Source organism: Mustela nivalis, assembly GCF_964662115.1.
Source record: "Mustela nivalis genome assembly, chromosome: 1".
Classification (NCBI taxonomy): Eukaryota; Metazoa; Chordata; class Mammalia; order Carnivora; family Mustelidae; genus Mustela; species Mustela nivalis.
Window position 1 is genome coordinate 129,491,836 of NC_139020.1, and position 25,685 is coordinate 129,517,520.

Below are 25,685 nucleotides of genomic sequence, written 5' to 3' on the forward strand. Positions count from 1 at the left end.
CCAAGGGATCTATGGTGCCCTGGGACACCCACTGCAGTCCAGGCCCCAGGAAGATCATCCATAGCAAGGTCAGGTGTACAAGACGTGGGCACTTGGTGAAATGAAAGATGTGTGTGGGTCAGAGACAGGAAAGGAAATATCACCGGTCCAAGAAGCCAGTGTCCACAGGGTCAGCAACAAAGCAAAAGAATGTGGTCATTCAAAGCCCCGTCCCTGAGTTCCCCAGTAACGTGACCTCCTCTGTGAAGAGACTGAACTGTGAACGGAGACAAGACCTAGAAAGCACAATAGTGTGAAGGGGATCGGGGCTGGGTGTCACCATCTCACAATCAGGTAGAAACATGACATTGACAACTATAGCCATAATCACAATATAGAAGTGTCTGCATAGAAGGAAGAAGTCCTTTTTCCCATGTGGCTGAGAGTTTCTCTTAAATGGGCCTTGTCAGAATGCAGTTAATTACTTCAACAAGAATCACAGTACAGTAAGAATACTCACCTTTCCAGCAAGCTATAAAAACAGAGAGAGAGAAGAATTGGTTATATTTTTGGCACAGACTAAAAATAATCCCCTAGAACAAAATTTCAGCCAACCTTAATATTTTGTTTGACTCTACTTACTCTACTTCCTATATTATAGGAAGCCAAGGTTGGAGGCCTGAGGAACATGTACACAGAATTTCACTAATGGGGAATTTTCCTGACCTTTTCTCCTTGTGAGCCATGGCCAGCAGTTTTCAGCACAATCTGAATGGAAATCTGAAACACTGATCACTTGTCCTTGAAGTAGAATAGATGAGCCTCTGATTAAAAGGCTAGATATCTCAAATTCAATTTGTTTTGTCTCTCTTCCTATAGCCTGGAGCGTCATTCAGCAAGGCAAGGCTAAAATGTGAGGGCTTATTTTCTTCTCAGATGAATCCCTTGGGAACCTCTCTTGTCCTGCAGAAATGTGGGGATTTCCCAATAACCTTGGTCTTTGTTTAAAAATACAGCTGCTGCATTTGATGCTCTCTGTATCTAGGGAGAGTTGGGAAAGCCCCAAAGGATTTCTCCTGAGCAAAACAGCATCTGGTTTTTCTAAGTGATTTACTCTATGAGTTGGGGACCAATCTGAGGGAGATGTTGGTAAATCTTTAGAAAGCAATGGCCTGACAATTTGCTTGCTAATGTTTCTCAATTCTTAAAAAGCAAATGAGTCCCTTCGATATAGTAAGATTTTATCAGCACTGGGAACAACCTAGCTTCCACCCTGCTATCCCACAGCTCATGCTCTCTCACGTCACCCCTATTAACACCTTTGAACTGTCTTAATCCTGTGGCTGCTGAGGTGCTAACTGCCAACAGACGGGACTCAGAACCCACAGCCTCCTCTGCATCTCAAGGCCTGCCATGGATCCCTTTTGCTCTGAGAATCTCCATTTGCTTACTGGCAACCTGCTGTGAGTATGGAAACACGGGCTTTGGAGTCAGATGCACCTGTCCAGGTTTGAGTGTGACAAAGCTGCTTGACTTCGGGGAAACCACTAGATCTCTTTTCACGTGTTTATTTTTCCTAAAACACTTCTTTACTTATGTAAAAGTAAGGCCTTTACTTATGGCCCTAATCATTTGGGCCCTCCTATTTTATTTGCAACTGGTGGACGAGCTGCTAAGGTGGGCCAGTCAGGGCTTTGATCATGCACCCAACTACCTACTTGGGTTATTGTTCACGTGTTGATAGTCTTTGGGGCTGACATTAGGAGACTAACTGTCTCAACCTGTGATAATGACCGATGTTTTATGGTTAATTGTTTTGTTTCAGGATGTCTTGCAAAGGTCACTTCTACAGAGCCTGCTAGACAGGATGCTACTGTGGCCCTATCTAAGCTGTAAAATAAGATACTAACTCCTAACACAATCACCAGCATTCTGCATTCCCCTTAGCCCCCCTATTTTGGGTGGGGTCCCAGTCACCATCTCAGGATCTGGGCGTGTTGCAGGACTGGGGTGTTACAGGACTGAGGAACAGATGTGGTAGACCAGGAGGCCTTGCGGGAGTCCAACCCCCAGGGCCTCCATGATGTCACCTATAAAGCCAGGCCCTCTGAATTAGCTCTAAAAACCTATCACCCAAATGGCATCTTGGTTCTGCATTCTGGAAGTCCATGCTCCCCGGTCAGCACTGTTTGGTTACAGAACCCACAGTCCCCTGGCCCTCTAATTTCCCGGCTAACTTCTTTCATTCAGTGTTGGAAAACTGTCCTCAAGTCTCTAACCCTTCACAGCCTGGTATTTACCTCCCGCCCTGCTTCCTTCTCCTTTGTTCTTCCTTGGGAAGATATCTGTTCATTTCCTGAGACCAACTCCCCTCCCTACAACAGCTCTCCCTCTGTCCTCCTCCTGGAGCCCAGGCCCTGGTTCTCACTTCCTCTGGGTACTGGACAGCCTTTCTACTTCTCAAGGAACATCTTCCACAGGGGTCCCTTCATTTGAATGTTCTCTTCCTTGGCCTTTTCCTGCTTCTTTTCAAACTACGACATTTGCGGAACTTCCCCATCTCTGCAATGCCATTTGTTGTACTTTGGCCCCACTCTTTCTGCTAAGATGTCTTCCTGGATTCATCCTTTGGGTTTTTGTTTCTTTCTCTGTAGTTTTACATCCTTAGGACCTCACCCATCCCTGTGGCCTCAAGGACCACAAGTATGTGAGTGACTTCAACACTGCAGTCCCCTTACTCGATCCGTACCTTTATGACAGTCTGTTTATTTAGCTGCCTGGAAATCACTTCATTTAGGGCTCACACAATGTCCCCCACCTCTAAAATGTTTAAAGTCATCCTATTTTCCCACTAAGCAAGTTTCCCTTCACAGTTCCTCCTGCCTTCTCATCCACAGTGATACTAAGCCTCTCCCGCTCTGGCCTTGTACTTATTTCAAACTTGTTTTTCTTTTTATTCTTTCCTCACCCCATACTTGCAATGACTACATTTTTATCCAGTTCCTTCAGTAAAGTCTCTCCAATTCTCCCAACTTAAATTCTTCTGACAGTGATCATATAAGCATCATTGTAAGTCAACATGGAAGCAAGAAAAAAGATCACTTAAAATTCTACCACTCTAACAAAGTAAGTGGCTACATTTTTCTACTTTTGCTTTGACAGCTTGTTTCTGTGTAAATATTTACCTATATGTAAAAATAATGAGGATCCAATTTAATTTTCTGCTTTTTAATGACAATATTATTCATATTCTGATAGAGTCTTCAAAAAAACCAGTATCTGCTTATTATTTGATCAGAAGATGATGTACCATAACCCAATTATTTTCTAAGTGCAAATAGTCTAAAGGTATATTCATTTTGCTCTAATGAATAGTATTTTGACAAGCTTATTTGCCTATCATTTTTTTTTATTTCCTTAGGATAAATTGTTAGAGATGAGATCACTGGTCTTTTTCTACCTCATTTCCCCTTCTTCCTAACCAAAGACACTATATTTGTTGACTCCTGCCTTATTCCTCTGCTCAAAATATTCTCTTGCCACTCCCCCATTACTTCCCCATAACTAGATTCAAGTACCCCATCCAAAGAGACTTTATTACTAAGTAACTAACTGACTAAACACAAATCTCCATGTTCATCCTTTGAACACCAGGCCCTTGCAGACCTTTGTACAACATCATGTGAGCTAATTTACATACCATTTAAGTTGGATTTGTTTCCCACAAGCACATTTTCTCTCCTATATGAATCACACTTCTTAAGGCTTTTACTTATACCCCTTCCTGTCACACCTTTGATGTGAGCTCTTCCTACAGCAAGTACTCAGGACAAAGCTGTTGCAGAGGGCACATGCCACCAGTGGATTCAGCTTACTGATTCTGCATACCCACACCACACTCATCCTAAGTGCCCTCACCAATCCATAGACTCCCTTGTCCCATGACACACAGATACTCACGACTATGGCCCCTCAAGAACTGGATCAGATCACATTGCTGTAAATTAAAAAAAAGAGAAAGAGAACAGAAACATGAGCACAGGGACCTATAAGTGGCCATATTTATTGGTCAGTGGACTGGTTAGGTTTTCACTTGTGAATAAGAAGATACATACGGAATATATAGGCTTCCCTGCCATGCCTTTCATGCCCTAGGAAAACAAAACAGAGCAAGTTATTGGGATGTGATCTGGAGTCTTTAGTGACAAAGCAAGAGTAAAGAAAAAATACCTCATTCTTAAAAATACAGCTGGCAGAGAATGGTTAAAGTATTCCAGAACTGGTAGATTACAGTGCTATTTCCCCACTTAAATCAATAGTGTAAATTTCTTTGTTTCAGTATTAGATCAGTTAAGCTCATGTCTGCCCAGAGTGAACTGAATTACTTTTCAAGGTGAGAAGTAAAGAAATAAAAGTATTTCTTAAAGATGTTTGTACTAAGGATATAACACTTAGAAGGTACTTCTCATGAGAAAACTTGAAATGTAAACCGCAGGCTTCCCAAAGCATGCCACAGGGAGAGGAATTTGTTGAGAATTCATAGGTACAGATGTATTATGAATCAAGGAATTTAAAATGCAAGGTGGTAACATACAACCTCTACATTTGTGAAAGAACCAGAAATAATTACGTAGCAAAATGGGCATTATACAAAAGAAGAGCTTTACACAAAGAGTAAGTTCATAAATGTTAAGAGGTCATAAACAAAGGAGTACATGTAATTGGCTGAAATGAATCAAGGAAGCTTCCTAAAAAATAAATAAGTAAATAAATAAACAAATAAAGAAAGGTAATATTTTCTTCACAGCTTGAACTTTTCTCCCCTTATTACTTCCTTTTCTCAGGATCAGGCTTCTTCTTTGTAGCAGTTCTTAACATGTTCAATGCACACAGATCTCTTGGGGAACTGGTGAATGCTAGTATGCTGGCTCCAGAAAATGCTATTACAGGCTCACATTTGTACAATTTCATTGGCCTCAGAAGCTCAACCAGGGATGTCTGTGTAAGACCCCTGTTCTAAATGACAACTGGGTCATCCGTCTCTCTATCCAACCACCCATCCATCCATTCAATAAACAGTTACATGTCTGTTGAATGCTGAGGTAGCCCATTCTGTGGTGCTGGTGTTATCCAGAAATGTCGTCGCATCCATAATTGTACCCACTGGGAGCACAGATTCTTCCTACTAGAATCAGGAAATTACATATCTGACTGAGAGAGGCAGAGTCTCATCCTTCCTTTCGTAGGTTATGGCGGAAGACAGAAAAGAATGCATTGATTTAAAACAGAGAGAAGAACAGTTTTGGGCTAATAAATAGAGGAGGCAGCCCACATCTTACAGAGGATCAGAGCTCCAGAGCATCTGTCCTAAAGAACCAAGTTAGAAAAGAACTTCAAGTTCTTAAGCAAAGGCTGAGGATTGAGAGCCCAAGACAAAGAAGCTGATCTAATTTGAGCAGACCAGCAGACCCAAGATGGAGAAGTCACATTCTGGTAGAGCAGCAAGCCCGAGACAGTGAAACCAGGCTCTAGTGGACCAGCAGGACCAAGTACAAGGCTGGGAAGATGCACGACCCCCACATAGATCTCCAGAATCTGAAAAGGAAATCAATTCAGACCAGATCAGCATGGCTCAGAGATTAAGTCTCACCCAGGGGATTACATATTCACCAGCTCTTTAACATGAAAGGAAAAAAAAAGATGTATTAGAGAACCCTTAATAGCCAGTTGACTCTCATTCTATTGTCATCCACAAAATATCCGTGCTTTTGTTTTCTCTCTAAGGTCCCAAGTTGAAGAACTCCAGGTAGTCACAAAACACTCAGGGTGCACAGAACAAGATGGACTGTCTCTCTGCTCTATACACAATGCTTCCTACACCTCTACACAAACCCAGGTGCTGGCAACTTTTAGCTCTTACCTAACTATGCTCATCAGGGGATAGAGATGTGTAAATAAATCATTATGATAACAGGAGAGGCAGTGAAATAGAGATATGGATGTTTCATCACTGGGAGATGGGCCTGACTCTGCCGGGGAATGCTCCCAGAGGTGACATTTTTCTTGCAGTGGAATCATAGTAGGAAGCTGCGGTTATAATTCCCGATGTCTCTGGAGTCTACATTTTGAAGATGGGGAGGCAACGGCAGTGACTGGGGAAACTATCAACTTGTCTTGCATGCTAAACTTTACCAGGAGACCTTTATGGAGCTTCTTCCATATTCCCATTCCTACTTTAGAACTATAGTAAAAAAAAATAACAGTAATAGCTAATATTTGCACTGAACTTTATCAGTCACAAAGAGTGCTCATATTTGAGAATCTGGTCCTCACTCCTACCCTTTAAGGTGGTAGGACAGGATCTGTTGTCCCATTTTAGAAGTAAACTGAGAGAGCAGGTTGACCAGCCCCACGGCACACAGCTAGCAAGAAGCAGAACTTGGACTGGAACCAGTGCTCTGACTTGAAAACTGTGCCCCTCCGGGGAACATCCTAAAAACGAGCACAGGCTACTGAGTTCTAGCGGTGTACTTACTCTCTGTCCAGGAGGGCCCGGGGGTCCTGGAGGTCCCTGTTCACCTTTCAGGCCTACAGTGAGCTGCAGATAAGAACATGCTTTAGTTTCCACACTGTTTATATCCATGGAAACCACCTCAGTTTTAATGATACTTTCTACTTCAAAAACACTTTTTTAAAGATTTTATTTATTTAGAGAGTGCATGATCTGGGGGAGGGGCAAAGGGAGAGGAAGAGTGAGAATCTCAAGCAGACTCAGGGCTGAGCACAAGCCTGATGTGAGGCTTGAACCCATGACCTGAGATTATGAGCTGAAATTATGAACTGATTATGAATGAAATCAGGAGTCAGACACTTAACCTACTGAGCCACCCAAGCATCCCTTCCCCCCCCCCAAAAAAATGTCTTTAAAGAAAGCAACTATTCAAGTCAAGTAAATTCCTTACTTATAATGTAAATAGCCATTCTCAACCATTGGAAAACCTCCCTTTTCCTCTTAGCCTCTCCATTTAGTGATATACTTTGCTCTGGCACTGGCTGTGCAATTGATCTGAATTAGTCATAAACTAGAATTGGTGCTAAAAAAAAAAAAAAAGCAAATATACTAGCGCACACAAAGATCTAATTAAAAACTTCCTATCTGCAAAGGATCCAATACAAAAAATAATTCTCCACATACATAAGAGGACACGGGTGGGCTGTGTCACTCCCATACTTCAAGGTGATGGATATGGACGCTAATGAAATTTATCCAGAAAATATCTGTTGAATTGCATCTCTTTCATGCTGATAATGATCACTGATATTACACTCCCGCTTCAAAGTAAAAAGATGCTTGTCTCAGCATTTTGTTTTTTAAAAAATCTGTAATATTTTACTCTACACTTGGCTAATTAGAAGATCTCAACAGCCTTCTTTAAAATGAATGCCTGAGATGACCTTGGTCATGGGTGGTAGAATTGTCAGAAAACTCTGAGGGACACAGTGGGAAGATGTCAGCTGCATTTCTGCTCAGGGTTAATATTCTGGACTTTAATATATGCCTTAGAAAATATTGGAAGGCACTGACATTTCTTGGAACAGCCAGTTATCAATCTATAAATCTTTAAAATAGTTCAGATTCATGGAACCATAGAATTTTAGAGCTGAAAGTGATCTTTGGTGTCAAGTTCAAGTCTCATGTTACAGAAATAGAGACTCTGAAAAGGTGTGGTAAAGGTCACACAGCCTGGGAATGGCATTTCAGATGCCCCTGGGTTAGATCAATAATCCACATTTATTATTACACATAAAAGCCAGGGTCTTCCAAAGAAACATTTATTATTTCTGGAATTATAAGCCACTTACTGTTAATCCCCTAAATCCTTTGGGTCCAGGGCCCCCAGGAATTCCACGATCACCGACAGCACCCTAAAGATTCAGATATATGGAATCAATATATTAAAATATTTGCTATTAAAGAATAAAAGTAATTCTCTCTAATACTTAATTGATCTTATAACTATACTGTATCTTAAACGTTAAATGTCACCTTGTCCTGTTGCTTGGAACTCAGTCATTGATAAACTTAATTATTCTCCAAACTATTTTTAATTTTCTAAGAATACAAATATTTATGCAATAATTACCAAGGCAATGTCTACCCAATCGTTTTTTAAAACATCTAAAGGAAAAAATGCTTGAAAATCCAGGAAAACATATGGAGTATTAACTATAGAAAATACTAAATAATTAATTACTTCCTAAATTCTTGAATCATTCTGAAAAAGCTGAAGGTTAAAAAAAAATTTACTCTGACCTTGGTAGAAAATGAATTTTAGTACCTATTTATCAAAAAACTAATTTCATGTTTATCCCTAAACTGAAATATGCTAACTTTCTCCTTTTATCAGTAAATTAGAAAATTGGTCTTCTACAAAGAGAACTCTTGTCCTAACACTTATTTATATACTTCTCTCTTGCACTCTTCTCTAGTTAAGAAAAGAATTTCTTCTGGCACTTCAACCATTCAAAGCACTTTTAAGAAGATTCAAAAACTGGCTGCTTTTCTGTAGTTGATTTGATTTGATTGGACTTCAATTTCTTGTAATCAATATTTTGTATTTTAATTTGAGGACCAACTATTGGGAGACACTCTTCTGGACAGGACACTTGAAAGAAAGAAATCAATCTATCTATCTCAATCCAGAATTCCAGTGTATAAGAACGACATAACAGGAGCTGCTCAGATGGAAATGGAAGGTGTGCCTGGTGACAGAATGCAGAGGTTCTGTCCTCTCCAGATTTGTCCTAGAGTTCAATCTGGGAGACAATGAGGAATTCTGGAAACTGTTCAGGAGAGGAACATGTGTATGTCACACTGAAGAAGACACCAAGTGAGAGCAGTGTTTAGGACTAACCGAAGCAGGGAGAAGGTGGAAATAGAGACCATGAGAAGAATGTTGCCACCTTCCAGGCAATGGGAAGCAAAGGCCACAATGACAAAGAACAAACATCAATAGCTGAAGCCAAGAGTTTGAAATGAGTTTCCCCAGGCAGAGAAATCAAGAGGACAGAGGACTAGACTTGAGAGCAGGTCTAGAGGTAGAGTTTCAAGACCAGGGACATCAGACAATGAAGGACAGGAGAGTCTTTTCCAGTTTAAAGATCCATAGGAGTTAAGTATCATCCTTTATTCATGAAGCCCTGGAAAAACAACTGTCCTGCTTTTTTGCTTTTTGGTTTTTTTTTTTTTTTTTTAACCTTAATTCTCAAGTAGAAAGTTAAGATCATGGTAGTTTCAAAACAAGGTCATGTGCACAGTACCTTTTGACCCATATCTCCAGGGAATCCTCTTGGGCCCTACAATTCGCAGAAGAGAACATAATGGATCAACAGGCCACTCCTGCAGTACGATCATTTCTTCTTATATTATTTAGGTTTGTTTCGTCAGTTAAAGAAATAATTACTTTCCATATTTACCTTTACTCCTTTTCGTCCCATTTGACCATAGCCTGGGATGCCGTAATCCCCCTGTGAACATACCAGTTCATTTTAATCTCTCAAAAGTGAAATTTAATTGCAATCTATACTGGTAGCAGGAGATAAGCACTAGGGACTTGCAGGTAGAGGGGGCCTTATCAGTGATCTTGTGCTCTGGGTACATGAGCATTGCTGGGTTTTCCTCACTTCTTGTTATGTGCCCTGGTACTTTGGCCAGCTCCGCTCTGCAAACATTGTAGGAAACAGAGGGAAGACCAGTCAGGACCAAGGGAGTCAGTGACATTTACTTGCCTGGAATATTAGGAGCTGATTGAAAGGAAGGACATGGCTGAGGAATTTCCCCAAAGCAAAATTGCTAACGGCTGATAAACATATGAAAAACTGTCCTCCTCACTAGTAACCAAAGAAATGCAATCTGAAACAGTAAGGAGATGCTATTTTTCGTTAATAAAATTGGTAAAGATCAAAAAAAAGAAAATGACAAAACCCACTGTGGGTGTGGGTGCCCTGAAGCATGCATTCTCCTACATAACACATGAGGGCGTATATCATTTGAATATTCCTGAGGCCACTGTGAGAAAGAGTTCAAAGCCTCACTTAAATAGGCATATATTCTTTGAACCAGTTATGCTATTTCTAGAAATTTCTACATAGAAATTATGATTTTTGCCCCCAAATTTAGTTAGATACAAGAATGTTCATTGCTGTGCTGTTTATGACCGTAAAAAATGAAAACAAGTCAGGTATTTAATAGCAAGAGATTGGCCAAATGAACTAAGGTATATACATTCAGTGGAATATTTTGAAGCTATTAAAAGTAATGTAATGACATGGAAATATGCTCATGATATATTGGTATGAGGGGAAAATTGAGCAATTTTGGGGGTTATCTCTAGGATGTTAATATATATTTCAAAATAGTGAGATGATGGGTAATTTTTCTTCCCTATTTACCATCTCTTATGCTTGGTAAATTTTCTACAGTTTCTACATGTAACATTTATAATAAACATCATTTTCGAAAAGAAAGGAAAAAATGTCTCCTATATTGGCTGCTCCTATATTGGCTGCTCCTATATTGGACAGAGACGCTGGTATGTCCAGAGCTACTAGAACAACTGGTTCATTCTTTGGCTCTACTCCCCTCTTCTTGTTGTTGCCCTAGAGTTTTGCAAGACAGGGAGAGATGTGGGTAGTGCTGTTTTTCAAACGCCATGCATCTATATGGCTGTATCGGTTGTGAAAATATTGAAATGTCCGGCTGTGACTTACCCATTATCCTCTCTGTGTGCCCCCTTTCCCTCTAGCTGTTTCCCCTAGCTTTAACAGACAGACTAGCTATAGAATGAGAGCTGCAGAGGTTGGGAGTATGTCCCCTGCATCTTCCTAGGAGGCCCTAAAATATCTTTCGATACCCCAGGTGCTTAGGCTGATGGCATCAGTCCCCTTGTCTTTACCACAGAACTGAGCACTTGGAGTAGTGGAAAGGTAAGGGTCCTAAATGTCATACCTGTCTTCCTCTCTGTCCGACTTGCCCCATTGGCCCTGGATCTCCAAGAATTCCAGGTTCTCCCTAGTGAGTGAGACAAGAAGAACTTCAGATCAGTAAAATCAAACCCAGCTGCTACCACAGGAAGTTGCGAAGGGAGACTCAAGCCTCTCAGGGAGGGTTCAACAAGGAGATGGGGTGTAGGAAACCAGTGACAATGTGTCCAGTGGAGAGTAGGAAACAGCAGCACAGCCCAAGGCCGTGTGCAAGCACTGCTTTCCCCATGTGATACAAGGACGGAAGGAGGAGGCAAAGCGTGGAAGATCTACTCCGGGGCAAGTCGATTCATTGGTTGATGTGTTTGCCCATCCAACACGTATTTACTCTCCTGGAAAATAAACTGTCGAACAAGATAGATGTGGTCCTGCCCTTGCCAACAATAGTGTGGTTGGGAAGAGAGATGATTAGACAGGCAGCTATAAACTCAGGGGCCCGTGGCAGCCAAGAAGAAGGGCCTCTGAATTGGGTTTGGTGGGGCCAGGGAAGAGGGCTGGCTGAAGGGAAGGAGCAGGGGCACTGGGGCTTGAAAGCTGAGTTAGGTAAGCCAGAAGAAGGATTCGGGAGGAGAGAGGATGGTCTGGGTGGAGGGAAGCCATTGATGAGAAGCCTGGGCAGGCAGGCAGGAGGGAGAAGAGCTCTGAAACCTCAGAACTAAACAGTGTCAGAGGGCCTTCTTTTTTTTTTTTTTTAAGATGTTTATCATAGTTTTATTTATTTTTTAATTTTTTAAATTTATTTTCAGCGTAACAGTATTCATTGTTTTTGCACCACACCCAGTGCTCCATGCAATCCGTGTCCTCTCCAATACCCACCACCTGGTACCCCAACCTCCCACCCCCTGCCCCTTCAAAACCCTCAGATTGTTTTTCAGAGTCCATAGTCTCTCATGGTTCACCTCCCCTTCCAAGGGCCTTCTAAACTACATTAGAGTTTGGATTCTCCAAAGAGCCACACGGAGGTTAAGACAGGCTGCATAATTTATGGGGCTCAGTGCACAACAAAATCATAGGCCCCATCCTCAAATACGGAGACTTCCAAGATGGTGACAGCACAGCATTAAACCAAGCCTGGGGCCCTTCTGAGCTTGGCCCCTACTGTGACCACCCAGGTGCCAGGCCCAAGAAGTTGGCCCCAGAGCAGGGAGCCACCTGAGAGGTCTGAAACAGGGGAATGGGCTTCTAAATGGGCCTACAGTCTGCAGTCTGACAGTCTCCCACAGAGCCACATCAGAGACGGGTGAGTTAGAGAACCGTACGCACAGACAGATTTGAGTCTGCACACCCCTCAGCCCCCTGCTGGACTCCGTCATCACACACACTCATGCATTCAGGACACCAAGGAGGTGAGGAGAGTTTTTCAGAGTTGTTTCATGATGTATGAGATCACTGTGTCTCTCTAGTGAAACGGGAAGAGATAAGCAGTTAGAAATTCTTTGCTCAATGGAAGCTAAAGAATGTATCAGCAGAAAGCCAGTGGGTGGTTGATGGAAAAATGGAAATCCAGAAAAGAAGGGAGGTACTTTTTTTTTCTCAGTATTTCACATCTTAAAGAGATAACACTTACTTTTTTCCCAGAAGGCCCAGGACTTCCGATGTTCCCTTTAGCTCCCACTGGCCCGGAAGAGCCCTGAATGAAATTGTGAGACACATATGTTGGCCCTGTAGCAATTCTTAGAAAACCCATTAGATTAGTTTTGCTTTTCTTCATGTCATTTCCAGCAGCTCCTTGATGACTCCTTAACAAGAGACCCAGCCCCCCAGCAGGGAGAGACATCTGCCGCAAAGCAGGTGACTCAGGGTATGCTGCTGTGTAGAGGACCACAAGTCTTCCTCTGCGGGGATACCGCTGGTCCATATGGGGCCTTAGTGAAAAACAGAAAAGGTGCCCTTGACATGACAAATGTTAGTTCTAAGTGCAGCAGACTTGTTGTAATGTACTGATTGTGTGAGGACGAGATATTGTCATTTGCGTGCACTGTGCCATGCACACATCCAAAGAAGAATGTGTTTCAGTCCCAATCTGCAAATGGACGAAAGTGTCCTCCACAAACATGCTAGGACAGTAACTAGGCAAACACACATATTCCTAGCCTTCTGAGCTCCCACTATTGGAGCTGAAGAACTGAGCAGTTCCAAAACATTTTTCATAGGAATCCCTCACCATCCCAACTGTCATTACTCACTGTCAGAAACTCAGGGCCAAATAGATTGAGAGGGTGAATTCAAAGCTGAACTGAGAAATCAAATCAATTTGGGTAGTGAGGGATCTTTGTAGAGTCAATTTCAAATATCTACAATCAATGGAGAAACGCGTGGCACAGATAGATTTTTTAAATTTAGAAAAACCAGAATAGTGTACTGGGTTTCGAAATGTTCACAAGTCCGCACAATTCGTCTTCTTGCAAATGCTTTCTTCAGGCTGACGCAGTGGGTCTGTACCTTCGCAGTAAAACCCCAGTGGCAGGAGAAAGAGGAGGGCTTAAGAGACATGCAAGGAATCGGAGTTGTGCTAAGAATCTGTCCCCAGTTTTTTGTCCCAAGTCTGTTCCAAGTTAATTGAAAAATAAAATACCCCATATATACATAATATAAAATAAACTACAGAAGATGATGTTTTTGAAGGAGGAAGAAATGGTGTTGCTGGAGGCCACTGACTCTACGGTTCCTGGGTCACTCACCTGTGGTCCTTTATGCCCCTCGCTTCCCTTCTCTCCTTTTCTGCCAGGAATTCCATCCAACCCCTTCGGTGGTCATAAATAAATAAATAAATAAATAAATAATAAATAAATGAAGCATGGTATAATGAAGCAGAGGAAATGTACTTTTGAAACATCCACAGAAAGGCACTGTTCCAACCCTTCAAGTAACCTTTTAATTCTGAGTTTAAGCATATCTTACAATAGGAATGGAAGGGAGGACCAGACTTAGTGGTACAGAACTTATCAAGGAATCTCTGCCTGGGTCCAGACTGTCATCCCACTCTGACAGGGAGACATGGAAAAGAAACCAAAGGGAGAAATAAAACCCTCAGAAGAAGGAAGTAAGAGGTAAACAACAGTTATATGGATTCTTTGCTGGGGCAGGTTACCTGGGCCAGAGCGCTCACCATCAATTTGTAAAATAGAGAACAAAGTTGTTTCAAGTTCCCACAAAAGGACATTTAGCAGAGGAACGTAAATACATTTTCAACTTCATTTACCATCAAATACATGTGTACATACTATATTTGCCACAGGATTCATGTCTAGATCTCTCACACAGAAGAAAAAACTAGAGGTGCTGGTCAACTGTGCTCTCACCAAAGTGCCAGCTATAAAATGGCCCCAGCTGCCCAGTGCAAATGGTGGTTTGCACCCACTGGACTAGATGTGGTTCACTCCCTAAGTATCAAAGGGACCCTGGAGTAGCTGAGGTAATGTCTCCTCTCTCCCTACAAGGCCTGGGGATAGATCAGGACTGATCCCATGGTTACTTAACCTAAAGGATTTGCTAACTGGTGGCTTGGTTTAGGAACCCCAGAACCCTCAAGAGAATACCAAATTCTGCCTTAATGTGAATCATATGAAACCTCCTAAAAGAAAAATGAACTTTTGAGAAGGCCTCAGATCTATGCACACCTTCCAGGCAAGTTCTGGCTTAAAGTGGGACCCATAAGGTAACTGAATACTCCTGTTTCCAAGGCCATTACCTAGGGATGAGCCCAAGCATCTTTCCAACATGGAAGGAAGACAGAGATGTCCAGACTCCAGTGCTCATATCAGTAATGATATTGCCAAGAAAAAATGGCTCATGTAAAGCTCTATCATTAATATTCTCAAAGGACACTCACCTTGTGTGAATTAGCTTTAGATGAGTTAAATAATAGTTTCCAATTCCTAACTTTCCTTCATGGGATCTGTGTGCAGGCCTTCCATTAAGGAAAACCAATTTGTTGATTCTGATATTCATTACTAATATAATACTAAGGTCTTAATAATTCATTATTACTAACAAGCTGATAACAACAGTGGTGAACGCAAGAGCATCCATTTTCTCCGTTCAAAATAGGAGCAGGTTCGATGGAACAAAATCACTCTCCCATGATGGGAAATGTTGAATTCCAGAAACATGGTCCATGGAAGAAGGCGGGAGCAGAGTCAACATTTCTCAGTTATTTATTTTTATACAGAACTACCAACCCTCTTCCCATCAGGATAACCCAGCATTATTTATCAATATTTAGGAAATTCTTGAACACACCTGTGGGCCTTGTAATCCGTTGGTTCCCGGAAGGCCTTGAGGTCCACGATTTCCCGGCTCGCCCTGGTGAACAAATTTTCAGTGTTAACACTTTTTCCATACAGTTTCCATATACATTCTCTCTTTATACTATCTAGTACTATAATATATAGTACATGGGTACTATTGTGACTGAATCTTGGCTCACCCCTTACTTGGCCTAGGATTTTACTCTTTCCCATACTAAAAAATGAACACAAGATCTTTTCTGATTCTAGTAAAGAATGGCACCCTTGTGCAGTCGATCTGCAGTGTGGGTGAAAAGCAGGCAAACAGACAGCAGGTCTTCTGGTCTAGGAGGTGTCTGTGAAGAGGGTTCTGCCTTAGGCCAGGCCTGTCCAGTTTCTGGCAGCTGAACTAGTGTTTCCCTCCATTGGTGGGGCCATGTCCCACGCTCTGCACTTCCTACAATGTCCTTGTCAAATGCTCATTCATTCCCAGAGCCATCTGCATATGAGGAACCTCCTTGAACTGTCTACCACGGAGGGCAGGAGGTAAAGGGTACTTACAGAGGCACCTGGGGGCCCCCGTTGGCCTTCCCTTCCCTGGAACAGAAAAGGCAAAGTGTTAGTGTTGTGTATGTATCCAGATGGAGCATCCTTTAGAGGCAGACCAGCCTGTTTGATTCCCTGACAGACATAAGTAATGAGTAGCTCACAGAAGTGGCTTCCCTGAGGCACTTCCCAAAGACAAGTTTTCACACTGGGCACTTCATTATAGACTAACATTTGGGGGATTGATTGAAAACCAATCTGAAAGTCATTACAGATCCAGCTCATCTAACTGCCTCTGACAATTATTCAGGAAGCTGTTTAGAGAATCAAATCATTCTGAAGAAGCTGTCTTCTATCTTCCCCTCTTCAACAAATCCCACAAAGTACTGTCTGCTAATCAGATGCTTCCTACGTGAGGATAAGCTGTATCCTGTCCATCCCTCTGTCCGAGGCCCTGCATGTATCTCAGGGGAGAAGAGAAATTGTCATATTCAGCGCTTCTCATGGGCCCACTGAGGTCTGTTTTCATGGAAATCTGCAAGAAGGAAACGGCTGTGGGTCTGCTCAACTACATGGCAGTTCAATGGCCCTGCCACGCTCACCTGAGAAAGGGGCTGATCTCTGACGCTGGGAAATCTGCACTTAACCAGAAGCGAGCTCCACGTTGTCAGCTCAGGCTCTCCCTCTAGTGGCTCCTTTGCCACACCCTGTCCTTTCCAGCGAGTGATCAATGCAGATGATTCAGACCCTAGATCCTAATTTCTTTCCCCCTAAACAGCAACAATAAAATCTGTTCCTTCACGGCCTCCTCACCTCTGCTCCTTTGAGCAAGCTGTGGAGCATCTCAACCATCAATTTGTGATAAACAACTAACTATGACTACTTTAGGTACAAGACAAAGACTTCATCTTTTAAAATTTTTATTTAAATTCAACTAATTAACATATAATGGATTATTAGTTTCAGAGATAGAGGTCAGTTATTCACCCATCTTATATAACACCCAGTGCTCATTACATCATGTGTCCTCCTAAAGACTTTTAAAAAATTCTATGAACTATTGAACACTACACCTGAAACTAATGATTTACTATATGTTGGCTAATTGAATTTAAATTTTAAAAAAATCAATGATAATAATAATAATAATAAAATAAATTTAAAAATTCTATTCATGCATTCAGAAAGGTAGCCATGGAAATCATTTGAGAATCGGTTTTCTTTCAACTGCCTACCTTCTGGAGTTCCTTTGAATGAACTTCCTAACCAAGTATCATCTCTACCAGGTTGGCTGATGATTGGAATTCTTCCACTGGGGTTCTGCTTCCCCCACTCAGGGACTCTCCTATCAAAATGCAAATGCACTTTGGGAGAAGTTACCCATTGTACCTGGTCAGCTCTTTGTACCTTGATGTATGTAATAAAGCTCTTGACATACGAAAGCAGAGAAGAACTAGCAAAAGGCAGTTGAGGCCACTGTTACCCTGTGATGTCATAACTCCCTTAAAAAGGGTAAAAGAGGCAATATACTCCATAGTGTATATGGACCACATCTTCCTTATCCCTTCGTCCATTATAGCAACATGGACGGGACTGGAAGAGATTATGCTGAGTGAAATAGGTCAAGCAGAGAGAGTCAATTATCATATGGTTTCACTTATTTGTGGAGCATAACAAATAACATGGAGGACATGGGGAGATGGAGAGGAGAAAGGAGTTGAGGGAAATTGGAAGGGGAGGTGAACCATGAGAGACTATGGACTCTGAAAAACAAACCTGAGGGTTTTGAAGGGGCGGGGGTGGGGGGAGGTTGGGGGAGCCTGGTGGTGGGTATTAAGGAGGGCATGTACTGCATGGAGCACTGGGTGTGGTGCAAAAACAATGAATACTGTTACTCTGAAAAGAAATTTTTTAAAAAAAGGGTAAAAGAGCATTTATTCTGCATACAGACAATATTGCACAGTGGTTAGGGACGTGTCTTTAGAAGTCCGGCACTCTTGAGCTCAACACTGCCCTTTAAAGCCTGTGCGGTGCAGAATAACTGTGCAATACGCCTTAGCCAGGAGGTTAGGACCCTGGACTCTGGAGTGAGATGGTCTGGGTTCAAACCCCAGTTCTGCTACTTGCTACTTATCCTGGTCTTGGGCAAGCTGCTCAAGGGTTCTTGATTATTCTCTTCTATAAAATGGATATAATAACAGTATCTATCTAGTAGGTTTTTAAGGAAGATTTAATATTTGAAAGTGATCTGATCAGGATCCGGCACAGAATAAATGCTAGAAGTACTACTATTTATAAGCTTTTGTGTGTGGCAGGCCAAAAACAAGGGGCCTGTAATGTTGTCGTTTCAAGTCGTCTGGTTCTCAGTACATCAGTCCACTGTTTTGGCAACAGCTGGCACAACTAACCCACGTAAGGGTCTTCTATCCCAGAGGAGGCAGTGTCCTACACGCTTGCTTGTGTTCTCGGAATCTATCTACTCAAGATCCTCTGACCCTCACAGAGAACTCTGGCCTTCACTGGAGAGCTGGGGGAAGAGTTCAGAAGAAAAGTGATTGCAAAGGTAGGAGCTTGGTGGGGAAGCTGGTGAAGATAGGAGAGGGATGCTGAGAGCCTCCTGTCTCTGAAGTGACTTCAAGTCATTGGCTGGTTTGTCCAAGTAGTAAACCCCCCCCCCCGACCCCACTCCAGTATCTCTTTTTAAAAGGTGCCTGAATGATGGTGACAGTTACAAAGCTATCTCAAACTAAGAGTATTTTCTCTTAAACCAACAAAAATCCGTACTTATCTTTAAAAATTTATCTCATGTAGTGTATCTTGCTGCTCTGCTGCTTCCTCTGGTTAATTTTAATTCTTGCATATGGAGAAGACAGGCAGAGTCCCAGAGAATTTTTACCAGAAGCATCAAGAAGCCTAAGCCATCTGACTAGATCTTATCCCTAAGAACTATGATTCAAGATAAACAAAGGGAAAAGGAATTAAAACACATTCCTCCACTATCTATTCCAGAGAGAAAGGCAATCAGCCACAGCCTTCAAGGTGATAAGACTCCAAGTCTGTAATAGAAAAAGAAGCCAACTATTTTCGGTTCCCTTTTGAACAAAGCTTAGGGTCAAATAGATCTAGGGTGCTGTACATTATTGTCTTTTCATACTCTCCATTCTGAGTGCAGGATAAAAGGGTTTCATTCTTTTAAGATTTTATTTATTTATTCATGAGAGACAGAGGGTGGGGGGAGGTGCAGAGGTCACGGGAGGAGCTGGCTCTTCACAAAACCCGGAGCCAGACCCCTGACTCGATCCCAGGACACCAGGATCACCACCTGAGCTGAAGGCAGACGCTTAAGTGACTGAGCCACCGAGGTGCCCAATAAAAGGTTTTCTAACACATTGGAAATGTCACCTCTCACTTCAGTAGTCCATAAAAAAAAGTGATTTCTTGTTTGTTCTTAAAAAAGAAGGGGAAATCCCTGTTTTAGGCTTGGTATCACATGAGATGCTACAAAGTTGTCCTAGAATCTAGAGGTTGCCACAGGCTTGGCCCTAGTCACCAGTGTTTTTCAGGAATAATTTATCAGTGACTTTTCTTTCCCATTGGCAACACTTGAAGAGAAAGAGAGTATGTTTATCCAATTCATATTCTTAGAGAAGCTCAAAGATGCTAAGCTACTGGAGGAGGGCTTTCGTGTTAGAGGCACCGACTGTCTCCAAAGATATTCTGAAGCTTCTGGAAGGCGGAAAGAGGAAGGCAGATTGTCACAGAAGTTCTCAACAAGGAGTGATTTTGTCCTCTTCCCTCACCACTACCCTCATCCCAGACATCTGGCAAAATCTGCAGACATTTTCTCTCTCACAACTTGGGGGGCGTGAGCTACTGACATCTAGTGGGTAGAAAACAGCGTTGCTCTGACACATCTTATAAAAGCACATCATAGCCCCGTATATCATCTGGCCCCAGATGACAATAGCACCGATGTATCAGCCCTGGGCCAGCCAACTCTGCACTGGCAAATATTGTGAATACCTCTGTGGCGCCTTCGGGTGAAAAGGAGGGAAAATAAATGTTCGTAGAACATACTTACCCTATTTCCTCTGGAATTAGGACTGCCTGGTGTTCCTTTCTGTCCAGTTCTACCCTAGAAATATAATTGTTTCCCCAAGGTCGTAAGGGATAAGATTCTGAATAACTACATCAGCATAAAAACTTCATGCACTATTAAAACAGTAGAACAAATGTGTCATGCTAGAACCTGTCTGCATATTAACACTACTGGGTCTGTATCTGTTAAAGAGGAAAATGGCATAGCAACGTGCACTGCTAACTATCAGTTTCCCCGTATAATATCACCTGCCAGAAACTTAATAATTTTACCCGTGGAACTATAACCCACCACAGATGTGTCTTGTTTTAGGAAATAAAGCTCTTTGAAATCTGAACTTAGGGTTGTTATTCAATTATAGAAGAGATACATATTTTACTAAGTAATTAATTTAGACTTTATGAAAGTCTCAGCTCAGTAACAGAATGAGTTATTCATACATATATAAATAGATCTATAGATGCTATGTGTGTAAAATGGATCCAATTACTTGTCTTCCTTGTTCTCCTTTGGAGCCCTTTTGTCCCTTGATGTTACTGTTTTGTCCTGGATCACCCTGGAGGAAGATTTAAAAAGGATTTTAGAACCAAGAAATATTAACTTTTTTTTTTTTCACATACCATGGTATAATTTTAAAATAGAAAGCTAATTTGTTTTTTTTTTAAATTATTAACATATAATGTATTATTTGCCCCAGGGGTACAGGTCGGTGTTTCATCAGTCTTACTCAATTCACAGCACTCACCATAGCACATACCCTCCCCAGTGTGCATCACTCAGCCACCCTACCCCTCCTATCCTTCTCCCCTCCAGCAACCCTCAGTTTATTTCCTGAGATTAACAGTCTTTTATGGTTTGTCTCCTCCTCTGGTTTTATCTTGTGTTAATTTGGGTTAAGTGAGGAAAAGCGAGAGAAAATTCTCCATATTTGAAATTCATAGATTTTTTTTTTTAAATGAAAATATTTCCCTAAGTTTGAATGAAGAGGGTTTGGTGACAAATGAAGTGTTAAGAGTGTTTGCTAATGACTGTCTGATGAAACCATGATGATTTTCTCTTCTCTGTATTGGCACCGTCACTGATGCACTAGTTAAAACATGCTTACACTACTTCCTTAGCGATGCAATAAGATTCCTTTCTGATCAAGTCTGCAAATAGGGAATCTGTAAGATTAGAAGCCCAATAAGTAACATTGTGAAAATTTCTCCCCAAAATGAACTTGATAGTCTCAATGTAACATTAAGGATAATTAGGATGGAACCTTAGTTCCCAGTTCCAAATTTCCAATATAATCAGCCAAGGTCAGATGCACACAGATTTTTTTCCATAGCAGTTACTTCTCAGTCAACAGCTACTACTCCAAATCCCAAGACAAGCCTTCATCTACAGCTTAGCAGGAGACACAAGGAAAAGGAGAGAGGAATTTGGAGCAACTACGCAATTCAGAGCCAACTAGACCCAAGTAACTTACAGAATCTCCTGGGAAGCCCTTCTCCCCATATTCCCCAGGGGGACCTCTGGAACCCGGGCTGCCCTGATTTAAAAAAAAAAAAAAAAAAAAGAATATGAGCTTCTGAGTTAGCTTGTATGAGGGTTTTATAATGGTGTTAAAATGTCAAATGTGTGTTTTGGAGGCAAGAAAATTAATCGGACAAAATGATCCATGTTCTTCTCTCCCAGTCAGTTTCCTCAGACTTCTTAGGCAGCACTCAGTGCAGTTTTAAGCCTATATGGTCAGGATTATCCATAGGGAGGCTGAGCAATGGGAAATTTCTCATGATCTAGCATAGCACCATCTGACAGAACTTTTCTGCAGTAATAGAAATGCTCCATATTTGCATTGTCTAATATGGTAGCCCCTAGCCACATGTGGCTACTGAGCACATGAAATGTGGCTGGGACAAATGAAGAACAGAATTTTTTACAGTCACTAATTTGAATTTAAATTGTCATATATTGGGAGTGAGTATTACATTGGACATCGAAGCCAGTCTAGAAACTTTTGATGTTTATAATTAAATTGCCCACTGGAAACCTTCACAGGAGTATTCCACATGTCACCTCAAACTCAAGTGTTCCCAACTCAGTTTTGCCAAACCAGGGCACTTGAAGGCATTTTGACTGACTCCTCATTTCCTGCTTTTCTGGTCACCTAGATCTAGAGATCTTATGTCCTGGAGACAGAACTGGGGTGAGAGAAGCAAGTCACCTAGGATGCAAAATTTAGGGAGACACTCACACTTTGCATATCTCTGAGAAGGAGTACTTTCTTAAATCCTGCACTCTAGCTGCTCATTCCAGCCCGGGCCCTGCTATGTCCTTAATATGTCTTCTGTCTGTTCTCGTTGGCGTTGCTTTACTTGAAGGCTTCATCACTTCTCACCTTGATTATTTCAGATTCTCTCATCTATGCCTTGTATCTATGTCATCTCTGACACATCCTCCACACCGCTGCCAAGTAATAGTTCTAATAGGCAAATTCATGTGTGGTCCCTGTACTTAAAATCTTTCAAAGACACCTGATTGCTTAATGGTTAAAAGCTCAAGTCCTCCACATGGCCTACCAGTGCCTTCCCAATCTCTTCCCACTACCTCTAGAACCTCACCTCCATCCACCTGTACTCTGATGCTCAACTTGCAGTACCCCCAAGCCTCCATGTCTTTGCTTATGCTGTTCCCTCTATCTGGAATGCCTTTCCTCCATGTCTTGCTAATGCCTCTCATCTTCAGCTCAGGGATCATTTCCTCTAGGAAGACTTCCTGGACTTCCTCCCTACTCTGCTGCGTTAGGTGCCTTCTCTGGGCCAACATGGCCTCAAACATATTCTGCACTGTCTTTGGCTATTAATATGTCAGTCTTCTAATGTCCCAGGATCCTTGAAGACAAGGAAGTGTGGTTCATCTCTGAATCTTCAGCACATAACCCAGTGCTTGGCACATGCCAGGTATTCAAAAATATTGGATGAATAAATGGATCAGAACAAAAAAACAGAGCTGCTTGGAACCAGGTAGGCACAAGTTAATAAAGATCGAATTGAATTTAAAATTAAAAAAAAAATTTCACTGTGATTTGCTACAGAGAGGTCATCAAAATAATTCTGTATTTTTCTCTTGCCTTTTATGTTGTTTTCTTTTTTTCCCCTGGTGCAATAAAGAGAACATGGAAGCCACTGACAGGCAAAAACATTCGTTTTCAGATTTCTGAGGAACATGCCCATAGAAGAACCTTGTATGCCTTGCCTCCCTCTCTCTGGAATTTCTGAAAATTCCCAAATGGGGATGTAGCATCTACTCGGTAGTAACAGGACTTCACTGCATGGTCAGGTCAGCTGTCACACTTCTCCCTAGGAAGCACTGGCACACATCAGTTAAGACTGTCCCTGTTGCCAAATTCTTCTTCTTTGATGTATCGAAAGTGTTACCTGAGATCCTGGATCACCTTTTTCTCCCTTTTCCCCAGGAAATCCACGAAAACCCTAAAGGAAGTCAAGGAAAACAAAATTCCCATTTAAAGAGAAATACATCAACCTCCTGACCATGTTGTGATACCTGAAAAATGGCTTACCTCTTCCCCATCCAGTCCGGCAACCCCATCCTCTCCTTGTTCTCCCTGAGGGACAATAGGAGTGCATTCGGGTCAGAGGAGGGCTCTGTCACGTGCTTAATGGGAAGCTAATCCCGTCAGGAAATCGGATTGGACTGAGAAGACAACTACAGTACCTTACTTCCAGAAAATCCTCTGATTCCCTGTAAAAGACAAATTCTCTCTCACTGACACATCAAAGACCGACAGCAGTTGGATTCACAGACTGTTGGAGCAGGCAGCGGCTGCCTCCCTAAAGAAGCAATTGTGTTTCTTTAATTGCTTCTGGCTCTCTAAGCACAAACCGATAGAGAGATTGAATGAAGGCTCTGAACTCATTGAGATTTCTAAGAAGTTGAATTAGTCCACAGGTGAAGACATAGATATGTAATTGGAGAACGGCAATGGGGGGCATGGAAGAGAGAAAGGGAGGGAGAGAAGAAGAGACAGCAGATCATGTTGTAGGGAATTCAAAATCACATTTCTAGCAGAACCTCACCTTTTGACCATGCTCCCCTGGACATCCTGCAATCCCTTTATCTCCTGGGGGTCCAGATTCTCCTCGTCTTCCCTAAGAAAAGGCAGCCAAACAGGTAAGTCAAGTCACCACAGTGACTCTTTTGTCAGAAGTTGCCAGCAGTTTGCCCTTTAGAAGTGAAGCTCTTCCTTCTGCAAATGCATTCCTTCACCTCTGGCTCTCCCCTCTATTCAACACATCTTCCCCATCAACCTTCCGGGCCTCCTTACAGACCCAAGATCACACGGAGTCCCATGGCTTCACTGTCCTCAGCAGACGGCACAGCCAAATGTTCGGAAGTTGCTTCACATTCCAGCCCCCTTTCAAAGGCTCCAGTAATACACGTTGGCCCCAGCGTGGTAGCCGAGATCCCAGCGCTGCCCTGGAGAAGCCAGCACAGCTGGTGGTTCTGAAGCCAGCTGGTCCCGGGGGACCGGAGCTGAGTAGAAGCTGTTGATGAATGGGAAAGATGGGAAGTGCAAGTGCTCATGGAAAGGACCACCAGGGGAAAGAGTCCCAAAGTCAGACCGTCCACTGAGGGAAGAGTGCTCAAGGTTAATGGTGTGAGCATCTACCATCAATCCTGTTTCTCCCAGGAAATATTTAAACACAGGAAAATTCTAGAGTAAAATGAATTTCCAGAGAAAAGAAATGTGGTGCTCCTTGAAGACAGGAATCACCCTACTCTCTCTACCCAATTATGTCCCTTGCGCATGGCTCAGTCAGATCCGGCTGTAAAGTGGGTGCTTAGGATTTGCTGTTTGGATAAATAGTTGTTTAGCAAAGAGCTTGGTTATTTCCTCCCTGGTAGTTTAGGTGAGAAGGGATCTTCCTTCCCCCTGCTTTGCTTTCTTTATTCTGGAGGTTACTCCCAGGAAAGCAGGAGGCCTCATTCATGGTCACAGGACACTGAGAGATGCTAAACACTGTGACCTCCTGTTGACAGGACTGTCAGCCAGATGAGGGCTTGTGGCCAGACACTCACACTCAGAGTCCTCTACGCTGCATCGGTGGGCTCTAAGACCCTTCTGCAGGTATGGGGTAGGTGGGTTAGGGCACTCCCCTTTGTGGTCATTTTGTAAACTAGGTCAACACTAGAGTCTTAGAGGAATGTTATCTGTCTGTAGATCAGGAGACTGAGAGGAAGTTAAATGTCTTGCTAGGGTTTCATGTCTAGGTCAGCCTTTGGCTGTTTAACTGAGCTTATGCTTTTAATTATACCTGCCCAGGCATGATATAATTTTGTTTTAAATATTGCTGCCCTGGTGGAGAGCTAGCTCGATTCTAAGGGGATGGAGATGCAGGCTGGATGCTTCCTGAACTTTCCCAACCCCAAAAAGAGCCATTCAAGTATTTCAGTTCCTTCCAATCTATCCTCATAATTTGACTGATGAACCATGTGAGAGTTCTGGTTTAAGGGTCAAACAAAGACTGACATTAGAAAACCTCTGTGTTACATGGACCCATGAAGCCGTGCCTTCCCGTGCACTAAGCACTGAGCTCCAGGTCTGAAGACAGCTCCTCACTAGTAGTCAGCCCTATTGCGCCCTGCACAGGGGAGACAGGACCATGCCCTCTTCCCTGCCACTGATAAAAAACATGCCTGGCAACATGTAGGCAAGCCTGCTCCCTCCTTTCCTGCAAAAGTGGATTTGGTGAGTGTTCATGATCCAGACCCCAAAAAGGGGT

The 25,685-nt window shown here is 42.4% G+C and overlaps 1 protein-coding gene across 1 annotated transcript in view; it reads right to left on the bottom strand.

Moving 5' to 3' along the window:
- Window positions 1-25,685, bottom strand: part of COL6A5 (collagen type VI alpha 5 chain) — a 143,306-nt gene that overhangs the window by 38,274 nt on the left and 79,347 nt on the right. The window contains exons 14-32 of the mRNA XM_082684413.1: window positions 23,979-24,050; window positions 23,617-23,643; window positions 23,462-23,506; window positions 23,319-23,372; window positions 21,368-21,430; window positions 20,387-20,452; window positions 19,879-19,932; window positions 15,813-15,848; window positions 15,265-15,327; window positions 13,704-13,766; window positions 12,590-12,652; window positions 10,988-11,050; window positions 9,457-9,507; window positions 9,301-9,336; window positions 7,843-7,905; window positions 6,515-6,577; window positions 4,095-4,130; window positions 3,940-3,976; window positions 500-511 (exon numbers count right to left, since the gene is read on the bottom strand). Coding sequence (XP_082540539.1) covers window positions 500-511; window positions 3,940-3,976; window positions 4,095-4,130; window positions 6,515-6,577; window positions 7,843-7,905; window positions 9,301-9,336; window positions 9,457-9,507; window positions 10,988-11,050; window positions 12,590-12,652; window positions 13,704-13,766; window positions 15,265-15,327; window positions 15,813-15,848; window positions 19,879-19,932; window positions 20,387-20,452; window positions 21,368-21,430; window positions 23,319-23,372; window positions 23,462-23,506; window positions 23,617-23,643; window positions 23,979-24,050 — 967 coding nt within the window. The remainder of the gene's footprint in view (window positions 1-499; window positions 512-3,939; window positions 3,977-4,094; window positions 4,131-6,514; window positions 6,578-7,842; window positions 7,906-9,300; window positions 9,337-9,456; window positions 9,508-10,987; window positions 11,051-12,589; window positions 12,653-13,703; window positions 13,767-15,264; window positions 15,328-15,812; window positions 15,849-19,878; window positions 19,933-20,386; window positions 20,453-21,367; window positions 21,431-23,318; window positions 23,373-23,461; window positions 23,507-23,616; window positions 23,644-23,978; window positions 24,051-25,685) is intronic.